The sequence below is a fragment of the Natator depressus genome, chromosome 4, assembly GCF_965152275.1.
Source record: "Natator depressus isolate rNatDep1 chromosome 4, rNatDep2.hap1, whole genome shotgun sequence".
In the NCBI taxonomy this organism is placed as follows: domain Eukaryota; kingdom Metazoa; phylum Chordata; order Testudines; family Cheloniidae; genus Natator; species Natator depressus.
Genome location: NC_134237.1, coordinates 85563759 through 85580308, shown reverse-complemented (window position 1 = coordinate 85580308; position 16550 = coordinate 85563759). Strand labels below are relative to the sequence as shown.

At 40.2% G+C, this 16550-nt stretch overlaps 1 protein-coding gene across 3 annotated transcripts in view; it reads left to right on the top strand.

Annotated features, from left to right (window-relative positions):
• Positions 1 to 16550, top strand: part of TUSC3 (tumor suppressor candidate 3) — a 293191-nt gene that overhangs the window by 234187 nt on the left and 42454 nt on the right. For all 3 annotated transcript variants that reach the window (XM_074951349.1, XM_074951348.1, XM_074951347.1), the window contains one exon: positions 4077 to 4140. In XM_074951349.1, the coding sequence (XP_074807450.1) occupies positions 4077 to 4140 (64 nt within the window). The remainder of the gene's footprint in view (positions 1 to 4076; positions 4141 to 16550) is intronic.

Below are 16550 nucleotides of genomic sequence, written 5' to 3'. Positions count from 1 at the left end.
TCAGCCACACTATCAGAGGCTCGTTCACCTGCACATCCACCAATGTGATATATGCCATCATGTGCCAGCAATGCCCCTCTGCCATGTACATTGGTCAAACTGGACAGTCTCTACGTAAAAGAATAAATGGACACAAATCAGATGTTAAGAATTATAACATTCATAAACCAGTCGGAGAACACTTCAATCTCTCTGGTCACGCAATCACAGACATGAGGGTCGCTATCTTAAAGCAAAAAAACTTCAAATCCAGACTCCAGCGAGAAACTGCTGAATTGGAATTCATTTGCAAATTGGATACTATTAATTTGGGCTTGAAGAGAGACTGGGAGTGGCTAAGTCATTATGCAAGGTAGCCTATCTCCCCTTGTTTTTGTTTTTTTTTTTTTCCTACAAACCCCCCCTCAAGACGTTCTGGTTAAACTTGGATTATTGCTGTGCACATTGTAAGATGAGCTATTGCCAGCAGGAGAGTGAGTTTGTGTGTGTGGTTTTTGGAGGGGTGTGTGTGTGTGGGGGGGGTGGCGGTGGTGAGAAAACCTGGATTAGTTCTGGAAATGACCCACCTTGATTATCATGCGCATTATAATGAGAGGTTTCAAAGAGGGATGGGCTATTACCAGCAGGAGAGTGAGTTTGTATGTGTGTCTGTGGGGGGGGCGGGGGGAAGGGTGAGAAAACCTGGATTTGTGCTGGAAATGGCCCTCCCTTGATGATCACTTTAGATAAGCTGTTAGGAGCAGGACAGTGGGGTGGGAGGAAGTTTTGTTTCATGGTCTCTGTGTGTATATAATGTCTTCTGCAGTTTCCACAATATGCTATGCATCCGATGAAGTGAGCTGTAGCTCACGAAAGCTCATGCTCAAATAAACTGGTTAGTCTCTAAGGTGCCACAAGTACTCCTTTTCTTTTTTCTTTTTACGAATACAGACTAACACGGCTGTTACTCTGAAACCTGTTCCTTTTTCCTTGAAATTTAGCTCACTCTGGAGATGGGTCAAAGTAGGGTATGTGTACATTTCTTCACATTAAGAGTGTTGCTGGACTCTCTCTTTCTCTCTCTTTTTTTTTTTAAGTGAAACTTAGGGTATATAATTGGCCCATCTTCACTTTTTCTTAAAATAAAAATGATTTTATTATGTGTAAGAAACCAAAAATATTAATTTGTGAGATGTAGTTTAGATTGAATGATTTGATACAAACAGTTAATACTGTATTAGTAAATATACTATAGTATATTTTGTAAACATAATGAAGTCTTAGTCTCCTACACTCTACTAAAATTTTAATGAGAAGAAGGAGACGTTCACCATTTATTGGGCATGGTTAGGCCGTCACAGGAGACCTCCCACTGAAGGAGAGTGCTCAGGTAAATAGAGGCACACTAGAATTGTTAGACTGGAACGGACAGTGATAGGTCATCTAGTCCAGTCCCGTCATGACAAGTGCTTCAGTGTTTGTCTGCAGGAAGGGGACCATAATTGTGTGTATCAAAGTCCATTGCAGATATTTTCTTTTTAAACTAGGAATGTATTTGGTGTACTTTTGTCTGCTAAGTTTGTAAAATCACAAATGTCAGAACTCAGAGATTTATTCATATACACACAGAACACCTTACTTTTCTCCTCCATTTTTCAAGAGCACTTTAAATTTTAGTTTTCCTTTTTGTCATTGGAAGGTGCCTAGGGACAGTGTTTGGTTTCCCATGTGAAGAGAGAGCTGGGATCAAACTAGTCTCCCTTTGTCCCCATGGGGACTATAGGTTAGGCTACTACTATCACTGGATAGCTGAGCAGGAATAACTGTTAGCATGGATCTGTAATTATAGTCAGCCTCATAGGTAAGTAGCAAAGTGAAGAGCAGTACAAATGTCCCTTTTATGCTATTTAACACAGCAGAGCAAATAATGATGGTTTAAGAATCAATTTAGTTTAATTCAACTTAATCATTAACTATTCTCAAGTTAACTGAAAAATGTTAGCATTGCCTTCCCTTCTTTGACAATCCTCTTTCTTGGCTCGTTAGAGTTTCTTGGCTGGCTTGTCAAAGACCTATGGAATATAGATTGGCTTGTGTCGTGCCTTATTAGAAAATCATGAAGTCCAGTTTTCTAAGATCAATCATTTTATCTTGCTAGAAAAAAATGGTTTTTACTTGGGTGGGGGGAAATCACTGATAAATATTAACTTCTTAACCAAACTAAAGCAAAATTGAGTATTTGAACATATATTAATGTATTTTAAAGAATAGCATGTAGCCATCCACTGAATAACATGGGCTGTGAGTTTTATGATAATAACATCAGCCAAAATTTAGTCAGTTTGAATAAAGGCATTTTTTGTGGCTTGAAGCAGCAGCATCTTTCATTTTTCTTTCGAGTTCGAATCATTTTGGGCCCTAACGTCAATAGTGTACACTCAGAAATTTTTTTAAGTGAAAACTATAAAATATGAGGGGTAAGCCTGGCTCCCCTTGGCATCTTGTCATTGACTTCAGTGGGGCCAGGATTTCACCCTGGTGTTTTAAAAATGTGTGTTTGACTTTTTATGGGTCATTCTTTCAAAAAAGTAATATGACAAGCTGTGGCTATAGCACTTTTTTGTTTGTTTGTTTTGCAGTTAGTGTGGTTTTTCACTGTCCCTCAACTTTTGCTTTGTATGCAAGTTTGTAACAACGGCTAGTTTTGTACTGAAAACGTACTAAAAATTTTCAATGAGTCACTTTGTTTAAACATACGTCCACAAAATAGGCTATTTTCAAGTCATTATTGGACTATATATCAAAAACATCAAATTTTGAGTAGATTTGCTCTTTAAAATGTCTTTCTATATCTAATATATGTATCTTATTTTATTTATTGTAAGTATTTTAAATACAAGATAGAGAAAAGACACAGCCCAAACAATATACAGAGAAACTTGTCTCAATATGAACAAACAAAAATGGATGGAAAACTTTAACCTTCCGAGTTTGATTCAAGGTTTCTTTTCTTTTCTTTTCTTTTTTCGGGGTGGGGGAACTAAAGTAAATAAGCCAAATCCAAAGGGAGAATATCATGACCACATTGGAGCACATGTCAATGCTATTCAGTTGCTGTGCCGTGAGAGAACAAGTGCAAGTTGCCTTTCTCAGCAAGGATGATTTCCCTCCCCTCTTCTTCACCCTCCAAATGTGAGAGTAGATGCTAAATACGATGCCCACTCTGAGACTGGGAAAGGATGTAGATTTTTTTTTCCAGTGGTTCAGTACAATTCTTTTGTATATGCTAAGGAGTATGAGGACACATTGTTTTCAGGGAAGATGGTATTGGGAAACATAGTTTAACTGAAGGTATGTGCGGCACTTTAGTGCTTCTGAAAAGTGAGTGCAGATGGCTGTGTACGTGAGGTCAGTCGTGTGGAAAACTAAAATATCTTGTGATGAGGTATAGAAGTGGCAGCATCTCCAGTGGGTTGCAGATTCTGTGCATTTTGTAGCCTATGAAATGGTGATTGTGTGATCATCTGTTCACATTTTGGCAAAGTTCAACTTCCTTTCTCAAGCCTCCTGTTTTTTCACTTGACATTTGAATATCTGTTAAAGCCATGTTCAAACACATCCCTGAACCCATCCCCTCCCTAGTCAACAAGTGATCTTCAAAGAAGATGGACACACACACATTCTTGTTGATCAGTGTTAGTAGTTGCTAAGTGCTATCTATTACTCATCCCTCCCATCATTTAAATTGCAATGGAATGAAGAACTTGGAATTGCTCAGGTGGATGAAGCCTGTACATTAAATTTCAAAATATGTGGGGTTTCCGATTCATGGGTGGCCAATCAAGTACAGCAGTTTTTTATATATGGTGGACCTTTGCATTAGCTGTGCTTTTCAGATGGTTTGCTTTTAACAATGGTTTATAAAAATTTAACTTTAGAAATATATGTCTTCTGCGGGCACTATACTATTTATGCACTGTTTGCAAGACAGGTTTTATTTTAATTTTCATATACACATACTAAATCATGTCATTTTCAACATTTTTCGCAGCCTTAATAATGATGATTTATTTTTGTTTCTTATTCTCATTTTGCAGAGTTACATACATGGGAGCAGTCAGGCTCAATTTGTTGCAGAATCACATATTATACTACTACTGAGTATCCTTCAGAAACCGATGGCTAGAACAAGGCTAGCTAAATCAGAATATGCTATTATATGAAATTGCTGTGACAGTGAATATCATTGAAGCTTTGAACAGGTATTGCATTTTCACTTTATTTACTTTATGATTAAGCAGATACCTAGTGTTGTTGCTGTTTACTGTTGGGGAATGCTGGAGCTGCTGTCTCCTACTATGTATCTATTTAACTGCCAACTCTAAAAATCTGCCTGATACAGTACTATTTTATATTTTTCCTTTCTTTTCGATCTTTAAATCAGCAGATTTTTTTTGTTTCTTTTCTCTTTGTGTTGTCTCTTAATTTTAAAACTATTTTGTCTCAGCTTTCAGCTCTGTTAAATGTTGAGAAGAATATATGTATTTTCTAGTTTGGAAAAATAGAAAAAATATCTATGAAAATAGATTATCCTTTCAGAGCTCTTTCTATGGAAAAGACACACCTGTCTAGACGGTTCCTTGTTTGCACTGACTTCTTCAATGGATAAATGGGCCACTACAGTTCCCATTAATGTCAAGGGGAAGACTCTGAGGAACTTGAGTGGGAGTTAGATGAAGACCTGCATGAAAGTTTCTGTAAAGATAAACTTGTGATTTCTCTAAACCCTTTTTCTGATAATAAATTATGCTCACTCAATGAAAACTATAACACATGACTAACCAGTTACCTTTCTCACCTGGGTCGCATGGGGAGGTGCAAGAGAAACAAATCATATTCCTCAGACTGTGGAGCAGCAGCCAAAACCTTAGGGTTTGGTAATCACTTTTCTCCCTCCCAAATTTTGAGGGTTCAGTAAGTGGATCCACACTGATGTTGATCCATAGCCCCTGTCCTACAGATTCCAAAGCCCTCTTCATGATTGTTCAGTGGTGCTTGAACAATTTTTATAGTGCTGAAAGTGGAAATCATGTATTTGGGTTGTTGTTACTGCTTCATACCAGAGGGTATGGCAGCATCACTAGCACCCCTAGTTCCAGCACCTATGGGTGGTCCCCCACAAGCATACTTCATGCCCCTACATAGTGATCCACTGTCTGGGCTCCCCACTCCATGCAGTAAAACCACATCAGTTTTTCTGCCTATTAGGTCTTATGTGCCCAGCAGATGGTCAAGGACAGATTTAGCCCCCAGGTCCTGATCTTATGCACACTGAAGTCAATGGGAGACTTTCAGTGAACTCCATTGGTCTTTGCATCAGATAACTATGCATCAAGCTGAGAATATATACTTTTGAATAGATGAAAGCATTTTTATGTGTTCTTAATTTCTAAATTTGGCATTTTTGTTTTTAATATAAGGTTTTCAAAAGGTTTAAAGATTGATAAATGTACTTGAAATGTGCGCATTGAAGATTAGTGTTAGCAGAAACCTCAAGAGGTCATCTACTCCAACCCTCTGCTCAAAGCAGGACCAACCCCAACTAAATCATCCCAGCGAGGGCTTTGTCAAGCCAGGCCTTAAAAACCTCTAACGATGGAGATTCCACCACCTCCCTAGGTAACGCATTCCAGGGCTTCACCACCACCCTCCTAGTGAAATAGTGTTTCCTAATATGGAACCTAGACCTCCCCCACTGCAACTTGACACCATTGCTCCTTCTGTCATCTGCCACCACTGAGAACAGCTGAGCTCCATCATCTTTGGAACCCCCACTTCAGGTAGTTGAAGGCTGTTATCAAATCCCCCCCTCACTCTTCTCTTCTGCGGACTAAACAAGCCCAGTTCCCTCAGCCTCTCCTCAGAAGTCATATGCCCCAGCCCCCTGATCATTTTCGTTGCCCTCCACCGGACTCTCTCCCAATTGTCCACATCCTTTCTGTAGTGGGGGCCCCAAACTGGCCGCAATACTCCAGATTTGGCCTCACCACTGCCGAATAGAGGGGAATAATCACTTCCCTCAAACGCCTACTAATTAGCTCCTACTAATACAGCCCAATGTTCCTTCTTGGCAACAAGGGCACACTGCTGACTCATATCCAGCTTCTCATCTGTAGTAATCCCCAGGTCCTTTTCTGCAGAACTGTCGCTTAGCCATTTGGTCCCCAGCCTGTAGCAGTGCATCGAATTCTTCCGTCCTAAGTGCAGGACTCTGCACATGACCTTGTTGAACCTCATCAGATTTCTTTTGGCCCAATCCTCCAATTTGCCTAGGTCACTCTGGACCCTATCCCTATCCTCAAGCATATCTGCCTTTCCCTCCATCTTAGTGTCATCTGCAAACTTGCTGAGGGTGCAATCCATCCCATCATCCAGATCATTAATAAAGATGTTAAACAAAACCGGCCACAGGACAGACCCTTGGAGCACTCCGCTTGATACCGGCTGCCAACTAGACATGGAGCCATTGATCACTCCCCACTGAGCCCAACAATCTAGCCAGCTTTCTATCCACCTTATAATCCATTCATCCAATCCATACTTTTTTAACTTGCTGGCAAAAATACTGTGGGAGACGATATCAAAAGCTTTTCTAAAGTCAAGATATATCACGTCCATTGCTTCCCTGATATCCACAGAGCAAGTTATCTCATCATAGAAGGCAATCAGGTTGGTCAGGCATGACTTGCCCTTGGTGAATCCATGTTGACTGTTCCTGATCACCTTCCTCTCCTCCAAGTGCTTCAAAATGGCTTCCTTGAGGACCTGCTCCATGATTTTTCCAGGGACTAAGGTGAGGCTGACCGGTCTGTAGTTCCCCGGGTTCTCCTTCTTCCCTTTTTTAAAGATGGGCACTATATTTGCTGTTTTACAATCGTCCGGGACCTCCCCCGATTGCCACGAGTTTTCAAAGATAATGGCCAATGGCTCTGCAATCACATCAGCCAATTCCCTCAGCACCCTCGAATTCATTAGCTCTGGACCCATGGACTTGTGCATGTCCAGCTTTTCTAAATAGTCCTTAACCTGTTCTTTCACCACTGAGGGCTGCTCACCTACTCCCCATACTGTGTTGCCCAAGACAGCAGTGAGGGGGCTGACCTTGTCTGTAAAGACTGAGACAAAAAAGCATCGAGTACTGCAGCTTTTTCCACATCATCTGTCACTAGGTTGCCTCCCCCATTCAGTAAGGGTCCCACACTTTCCCTGACCACCTTCTTGTTGCTAACATACCTTTAGAAACCTTTCTTGTTACCCTTCCACATCCCTTGCTAGCTGCAACTCCAGTTGTGTTTTGGCTGCAACTCCAGTTGTGTTTTGGCCTTCCTAATTACACCCCTGCATGCTCGAGCAATATTTTTATACTCCTCCCTGGTCATCTGTCCAAGTTGCCACTTCTTGTAAGCTTCTTTTTTGTGTTTAAGCTCACTGAAGATTTTTCTGTTAAGTCAAACTCGTCGCCAGCCATATTTACTATTCTTTCTGCACATCGAGATGGTTTGTTTCTGCTCCCTCAATAAGGCTTCTTTAAAATACAGCCAGCCTTCCTGGACTCCTTTCCCCCCTCATATTAGCTTCCCAGGGGATCCTGCCCATCAGTTCCCTAGTGGAGTCAAAGTCTGCTTTTCTGAAGTCCAGGGTCCATATTTTGCTACTCTCCTTTCTTCCTTTTGTGATGATCCTGAACTCAACCATCTCATGGTCACTGCTGCCCATGTTGCCACCCACTTCTATTTCCCCTACCAATTCTTCCCTGTTTGTAAGCAGCAGGTCAAGAGGAGAATGGCCCCTGGTTAGTTCCTCCAGTAGTTGCACCAGGAAGGTGTCCCCAACACTCTCCAAAAACTTCCTGGATTGTCTGTGCACTGCTGTATTGCTCTCCCAGCAGATCAAATCAAAAGTTTTTTCTGTTTCACAGCTTCTCTCCTCATTCATAACAAATAGGTGATGCCTCTCACCTGTGGAATTTGGAAGTGGTCCAATGTTGTTGTTGGAGGCTCCAGGACTGAGCCCTGCCCTTCAACTCAGGCCACCAGAAATTCTGCCTCTAGTGATGGAACAAGATGGAAGTTCAGCAGTGCTGGAGTCCTTAAAAATAGTGTCTGAATGCAGGGGAGTGGAATGCCTCAGGAGGGAGCAGAAGGGAACAGAGGATCATGGGAGGAGCTGAGAGAAAGATAGGGTACTGGGGGAGGACCAGGAGAGGAGGTGGTGACTCCCCTCAGATTCCATCTCGTCCCTGTCTGTGTCCAACTTCTGCTGCCCATGGGGCTCTATACTATTCAGGTGACCCCATTATCTGGCTCCTAACATCACCTGTCTCCAGCTGTGCCCTTAGCTCCTGGTGGTTCCTGCCTCCATGTTCCCCTGCCTGTTCCTGGCTCCAGTTTCCCCAGCTCTCTTCACTGACCTGCCATTGAGCATCCTGTGCCAGTGCCTGGCACTTCCCAACTTGGAGGATGCTCTGCAGCCAGGGAGGCAAAGGAGCCTGGCCTGTGACCAGCAGATGTACCGATATGCCATGTTGGCATTCCAGAGTACTCTGGCACAACTTAAGCACTGAGTTCAGTTGCTTCTCACCACTTTTTCATAAGTTGTTGTTGCTGTTGTTCAATATCTACTTTATTTCAGCTTGTAGCTCCCCTCTTCCTCTCTGGAGCAGAGTTACTGCAGCAGCAAGAGTTTCTCCCTCTGGTCTCCCTAGTAGAGCACAGCTCTAGCAGGCTCCCTGTGCCACCACAACAGTGGTAAGGAAGTGTTGCAATCAACAAGACAAATGTAAGTGTTCTAGGCAGCATTTCAGGAGCCTCATAGAGGGAGCTATACCCTGTTGTGAAAAACATCCTATCCTTGTTCTGCCAGGGCATGGAGTTTCAGAGGGTTTGTGATGCCCGGCAGCCACAAGCCATCAACATTCTTAACTCTTTCATTGTGAGTTATGTGATTTTGGCCCCTTCTGGAGTCAGTCTCACAATGACTCCAGACACTCCAGTCCCTGTATGACTGAGCCCTGTGCAAGGAAGATCCCCCTCTGATTTCCCCATCTCCTGGGGAAGAGCAGCCAGTCAGGGCTGCTGTAGGAATGTTCATGATTTTTGACCGTGGTGTTGGCAATAATGAACCACTGACCCTCACGTTGCCTGGGAATGAAGGTTTCAGTCAGATTGACATGCAGCTGGGAGGTGTAATTTCCAGTGCGGGAAGACAGACAGCTCTGCTCAAGCTAGTGCCTAAAAATAGCAGTGTGGCTGCAGTGTCATGGGGGGTGGTTTGGGCTACCTGCCTGAGTACAGTCCCACCTAACCCCTGAGTACGTATTGGGGCAGGTACCGCCCAGGCCACCGCAACCACACTATTCTTAGGTACTGGCTTGAGCAGAGCTAGCATGTGTATGTCCTCCCACACTGGAAATTACACCTCCCAGCTGCTGTGTAGACAAACACATAGTGCTCTAGATCAGGCTCACTGCCCCTCCCTAACCTTACAGCATCTCCCAGCATGCAGAGAAGCCTGTTATTTCTGTGGAGCCCTGTCTCAGGCAGCAGTGTAATGGAAATAGTGCTTCTCTGGCTTTCTGTATTTAGATTGTGGTAGTACCCAAAATGTGCTAGGTACTTCTTGAAGACAGAGAGAGACCCAGCCCATGCCTCCTACTGCATTACTATTTATGTAAATACCTATTAAAAATATACAAAGAAAACAGATTTTATATCTGATATAATAAAATTTCTGTGCTGTCTTCCTTTTATATTTTTAAATATACTCAGGTTTGGGTGTATTTTTTTTTGTGAAGATTCCACATCCTTCATACAAGTATGAAAAATTTCCAATGTGTGTTTGAGTTTTGGAGGGGAAAAAGTGTTAGCAAAGTCAACATGCATCTCAATAAATTGGAACCTTCTGTTTGAATGTCATAATGCACTTGTCTGTCTTATGATTCAAGCTGTGATATCTTTCTGTTTTCTGGTACAGTCTATAAAATAGAAAGTCACTGTACCTGGCTGACAGAATGAATAGTTTCACGGAAACTATTGTCTCTTGCAACAAGAATTATCTAAGGTTTCATTTCTCAGCTCAGTACTATCAAGCAGAGAATTTGGATGCAAAGAAATTTCGCAAATACTATAAAATCTTACAGACAAAAGGAAGTATTTCTTCAAACAATGCACAGTCAACCTGTGGAACTCTTTGCCAGAGGATGTTGTGAAGACCAAGAGTATAACAGGGTTCAAAATAGAACTAGATAAATTCATGGAGGATAGGTCCATCAGTGGCTGTTAGTCAGGATGGGCAGGGATGGTGTCCCGAGCCTCGGTTTGCCAGAAGCTGGGAATGAGCAACAGGGAATGGATCAGTTGATGATTACCTATTCTGTTCATTCCCGCTGGGGCACCTGGCATTGGCCACTGTTGGAAGACAGGATACTGGGCTAGATGGACCTTTGGTCAGTATGGCTGTTCTTAGGTTCTTATAAAGACTTCAACAGTTACACATGAAAGAATTAATGTTTCCTTCTCTTTATGTTGGCAGTACTTAGTAATTGCTCCATTGCTTCGTTATTATTTTTTTAGTCAGGAGGTGTTCATAGCAAAGATGAGTTTAAAAAAATATGCCAGATTGATAAACAGTGATGTATTCACTTTATCATTAAAACTTTAAAAGGTGCATTAGATTTTAAAGCAAAGTATTATGCTAATGCTATATATGTCTCTCTTGGCTGCTTCTTTTCACTATATTTTACTTTATAATATAGAACAGGGGTTGGCAACCTTTCAGAAGTGGTGTGCCGAGTCTTCATTTATTCACTCTAATTTAAGGTTTCACGTGTCATTAATACATTTTAACGTTTTAGAAGGTCTCTTTCTATAAGTCTATAATATATAACTAAACTATTGTTGTATGTAAAGTAAATAAGGTTTTTTAAAATGTTTAAGAAGCTTGATTTAAAATTAAATTAAAATGCAGAGCACCCCGGACCAGTGGCCAGGACCAGGGCACAGTGAGTGCCAATGGTTGCCTACCCCTGATATAGCAGGTTAAGGAAATAGCTGGTTTCAGAGTAGCAGCTGTGTTAGTCTGTATCCACAAAAAGAAAAGGAGTACTTGTGGCACCTTAGAGACTAACAAATTTATTTGAGCATAAGCTTTCGTGAGCTACAGCTCACTTCATCGGATGCATGTAGTGGAAAATACAGTGGGGAGATTTTATATACACAGACAACATGAAACAATGGGTGTTACCATACACACTGTAACAAGAGTGATCAGGTAAGGTGAGCTATTACCAGCAAGAGAGCGGGGGGAACCTTTTGTAGTCATAATCAAGGTGGGCCATTTCCAGCAGTTGACAAGAACGTGTGAGGAACAGTGTGTGTGGGGGGGAATAAACATGGGGAAATAGTTTTACTTCGTGTAATGACACATCCACTCCCAGTCTTTATTCAAGCCTAAGTTAATTGTATCCAGTTTGAAAATTAATTCCAATTCAGCAGTCTCTTGTTGGAGTCTGTTTTTGAAGTTTTTTTGTTGAAGAATTTTCATTTTCATATAACTAGACATTTTCATATAACTAGCACAAGTATGAGTCTGAAAAGGTTTCCTTACACTGGAATACGCCCAGTTAATGTATTGGGACGAGCTACAGTTTCAAAGCTTGCTGCTGCAAGATTACAAGCTCCTGTCCTCCTACTCATTGTGTCATTTCAAACTATCAGGTTTCTCTACAATATAAGCCTGATGCTCCTCTCTCATCAGTGTAAACCAGGAGTAACTCTACTGAATTTAGTGGAGTAAAGCTGATAAAAAGGGGGAGAAGAATTGGACTCAGTGTATTTTTTTTCTTTTTATTGCATGGGAAAAACTGAAAGGAAAAACTTGCCAAAATTCATACTTGATTAGAGATCATTCCCTGCCGTAGACTGGTAACGACAATTGTCTTTCTTTTAATGCATAATATCTAAAGATACATATTTGCAGAAGAAAATCAGTGCTGAATGCGAGTTAGAATAATTTTAGGTTGAGATCACTTTTAATCTTCTGTGATAATATACTATATTTTTTCAACATCACTTCTCATTAAATTGACAAAATCCTGATTTCCTTCCCAGGAGCAACAGTAGCTTGTTATCATGCGCAATTGAGAACAAAGCTTTATATAAAGTAAAGATATTTGTCATGATCATCGGTTGGATGATCATTCCTGCAAGCTCCTGTATGTAATTTACAAAAATAATAGTTTGTTTTATGTGGGATTATATATGTATTTTGACTTCCCTGAGTAGTAAAACAGTGATCAATAAATCAGCAGAGAAATTGAGACGTACCTGCAGGAAAGTGAACACATGCCACACGATAAACTATTAAGTACCAAAGTACATGAAATAGATTTATCTAGACTGAAACCTGTATTTATTAATAAATAGATATTAAAGTAATCTGTTTGGAACCAGCAATTTGCTAGATGATTTACAGACATAATACAATGTCCCTGCTTTGAACAGTTTTCAATCCAAGGGCTTATTTCTGCAAAATTTACACCTTGACTCACATGAGTAGTCCTGTTGACTTCATGTAAGTGTTTTCAAGATTGAACTGATTGCACAATGCATATACAAGTGATGGGATGAATCCAAGTACAATGTGATTGATCTGTTAAGTTTAGCATGTGTCATGTTAATGCCATAGTTTGTTTAGGTTTTCTAATATTTATTTTTCTCTGTTGGGAGGAGTAGAGTTCATAGATCTCTTGGAAGAAGTGTTCTTTAAGGAAGGATTAACAGGAGGAGAGAGAGCAGGTATGATTGATCAGGTCAGGAAGACAATTCCAGTCCTTAGAGTACTGCATTAAAGAAGACACAAAGGTGAGTTTGGGTCTATCCCTAAGGGATTGCTCAACCCAACCCTTATGATTAGCTAAGTGGGCAGATAGCAGTGAATGAATAGAGACATTCAGAAAATTAGGCAGGGGCTAAGTTATTCAGGACCTTGAAGGTCAGGACAAGGATCTTAAATTTGATGTGGGAAGTGAAGAGAAAGTTAGTTGAATAGATACAAAGAGGAGTTTGGTATAGTTTTTAAGCACAGGGTAGGGTAGGTAATTTTGTACTTGGTTGTATTCAATATTGCATATGTGACTGTTAGAAAATTGTGAAATATGAATTGCTGAAGATAATTCTGTTTTGTACATAGTTGCAACCGGTTCTGTTGATTGCTCATGTAACTTAATCACAGTTATTTGTTTAAATCAAAGGGCTGTGGTGTCACTGTCACATTCTACATTGTTTCTGTAGGCAAAACGCATTGCATGCATACATTCCTTGGCCACTGATGCCTAGAACATCCTGAAATTTTGGAATTCATCAGATGCAGCCTTCCAACATTATTGTGTTACAGACAAACGAAGAAATGCTGTTGAGTATAGGGCCTCACTTTGCACAGTCAAAAATTACTTTCTACCTGGTGGTGTAGCTCACCAAAACAGGATTTGGTGTGGGGGTCTAACTAGATCAGCCATCAAAGTAGGACACCTATGCTGAGATCTGTTCAGTCTGTCACCATGAATGTCTATATGGCCCTGTCCCTCCTATTATTTTTAATAGTTTTTAAGAGAATTTAAAACAGATTTAGAAAAAAAAGGTTAATAAATAATTTAGTTAAAGTTGTTTATTGGCACATGGAAAGGGCATATTTAAACTCTTTCCAGAAACTATTCTAATTGATCTTAAAATGAAAGTGGTTTAAGAGAATGGGCATTGCAGATTATTTACAGAGTCTGTGTAGGGGGCAGGAAAGGTGTGAGGAATGTCTGGGCTTGTCTTCACTACGGGGGTAAGTTGACCTAAGTTACACTACTCCAGCTACGTTATTCAACGTACCACAGTGTCTTCACTGCATTGCACTGACGGGAGATGCTCTTCGGTTGACTTTCCTTACTCTTCTCTGAGAGCTGAAGTACCGGGTTCGACCAGAGAGCGCTCTGCCATCTATTTAGCAGGTCTTCACTAGACCTGCTAAATCGATCCCTACTGCATCAACTGCAGCAGCACCGATCTTCCTGTAGTGAAGACTAGCCTCAGACTTATGGCATTCCATAATAATCCTTTTCCAAATGTGTTGGTTCATATAACACTTTAATTATGAGCCAGGAGCAAAAAATATGCCATAAACCAGTCCTCCATTCCCACTATCCAAGGAGACTAACTCCATCCTGTGAGAATAGACTGTAGGTTGTCAGTAGAATGCATGGATTTAGCCTTTTCTCCCTGGTTTAGGGAATGAGAACTAAATATTATGTATTGTGCCAAAATATAAAAACTGAATAAAAAAGCAACAGTCAACATCAGGAATTTGGCAAAAGTTAGTGGTACCTAACCTAGCTGCTTCCAAAAGCTGCAGATGGGCCATTCCAGAACAGGAATTGCTGAGGGCTGTTCTCAGGACCCATGTTCTATATGGTCATGCTCTTCTGCCTGTTGATTTGGCAGGCAGCTAGTATGGCAATGGGGATTCTAGAAATACCTGAGGGAGAAAGACTTGGCATTGGTTTCCTACATGCATGCTTTCATGGACAGATTATTCTTCCCTGTCCTCTGAGGTCAAACTTTTCATTGCAAGGGACCATGTCTTCTTTTAGCACTACTGCAATAATAATGACATTCATAATTCATGAGTGGCTTTGCCACTTGTGAGTAATAGGGCCACCTCAAGCTCATGCTTGTAAAATATCTGCATCACACTACACCATGTATTCATTTTATCTAAATTCTATAAAAACATGTGTTCAAAGAACATTATTAAGGTTGCAAAATATAGTAACACAGTAATGTCAGTTCAGCAGGAAGGAATCTTTATGAGCACAAATCAAAACAAGGTAATACTAGCAAAAAGTTTCATATTCTTCCCCAGCTTGAGGATCAACCCATTCCTCAGTGCCTAGGAACCCTGCAAATCCATCTGATACCCAGCATTTTCTTCCTTCTCTCTCTCTTTAGCAGCCTTCTAATATACATTTTACTGAACTCTTGTATAAGGAGAGAGGAAGGGAAGGCCAGGATTGTCCTTTGTGAACGAGAGAACAGTTGGATTTCCACTCTGTGACAAACAAACATATTTCTAAGTGCTGCTTTGTCTTTTATGTCAAAAATCAAAGCACATTTTTACCTGAAGATATTTTTAATACTTCTTGTTTCAGTTTTTTGGAGCTGCAACATTTAAGATAAGGTAATTTGTCACTTTAATACTTTGCTTGTGCAATAATAATCCTCATAATGCAAATTAAGTCTTTAAAAGATGCAAACATATTTTCATTATCAAAAGGTTTTTCCAATATTAAGCAAATTTCTTCTTTGCACAGCAAGAGATAAATTTAAGGTCACTATTATATGAATTTTGCAATAACTAGGAACCCGATAGTCTTTTTTTTTTCATTATTTATCCTAAACTTAAATACATTTAAGTTTAAATACATGCAACTAAGGAGGAGTAGAAGTCTTTTTAATTTGGGAACTTGGTATGTCAAGTCAGAATGTAATGTGACAGCATAGTGCTGTGTAGGTGGATGTTAGAAAAAATGATTGAAAAAGAAAAAGGAAGCTTATCGGATACAAAGGGAAAAAATCAGTCTTTTTAAGACATTTCTGCTCCAGCAGAATGAATTCTATTGAAGTGCATGGAGTTCTTCTTTGGGGAGGGGGAACTCTTCCTGCAAAAGGGATTATTTTAAGGCCCCTTTCTATGAGTCCATATGAAAATGTAATCATTGAGGGCCAGACTCTGATATATGTTGAGTTGCATGCTTGTAGAGTAAGGTACTATTTGACATGAATAAGGGTATCAGAATATGGCCACCACAGAGAGTGGGAATAGTATAATGAAGTTGAACTTTTGTAGTAGTATGATTGATTGTGTTCTATATAGTTTTTATATTACACTCATCACCATAGTACTAAGAGAATGAGAGGGAAAGAATGTAATGGAGACGAAACAGGACTAAAAACACAAAGCTATATCATAGCATCCATTGTTAGGTGGAACTCTTAACTGAGTTCAGTAAAGACTTCTGCTCAACAATTGTGTGATATGGCCCCAAGTTTGTACAATGATTACAAATTAATGCACATTCTCTAACTGTCTAGTTGCCATATTATCCACCAAAATTTTATAAAGTACCGTGTGGATTCTTCAGTCTTTCTGCCAACTATTTAGTTAAAGAAGTGTCTCTCATGATCTTTCTTCCTATCTCTCCACTTTCCCACTACTTGGGTCTCAAAATATTTCATAGTGTTGTCCTTCAAGAAGGATTCTGAGCACCATTAGGAGTCACTGAAATGCACAGTAGCTCTGTAACCTTATGCTGAGCATTTGATCATCACAATATGCAATTTAAATATTTAAACTGCTTGATGATTAATACTATATTTGGTGCAATACTTTTCTCCATATCATGTGCTCTCCTTATGACTTCACTGGCTACTATAGTTTAAAGGACGATATATTGTTAGCATTTGTAACCA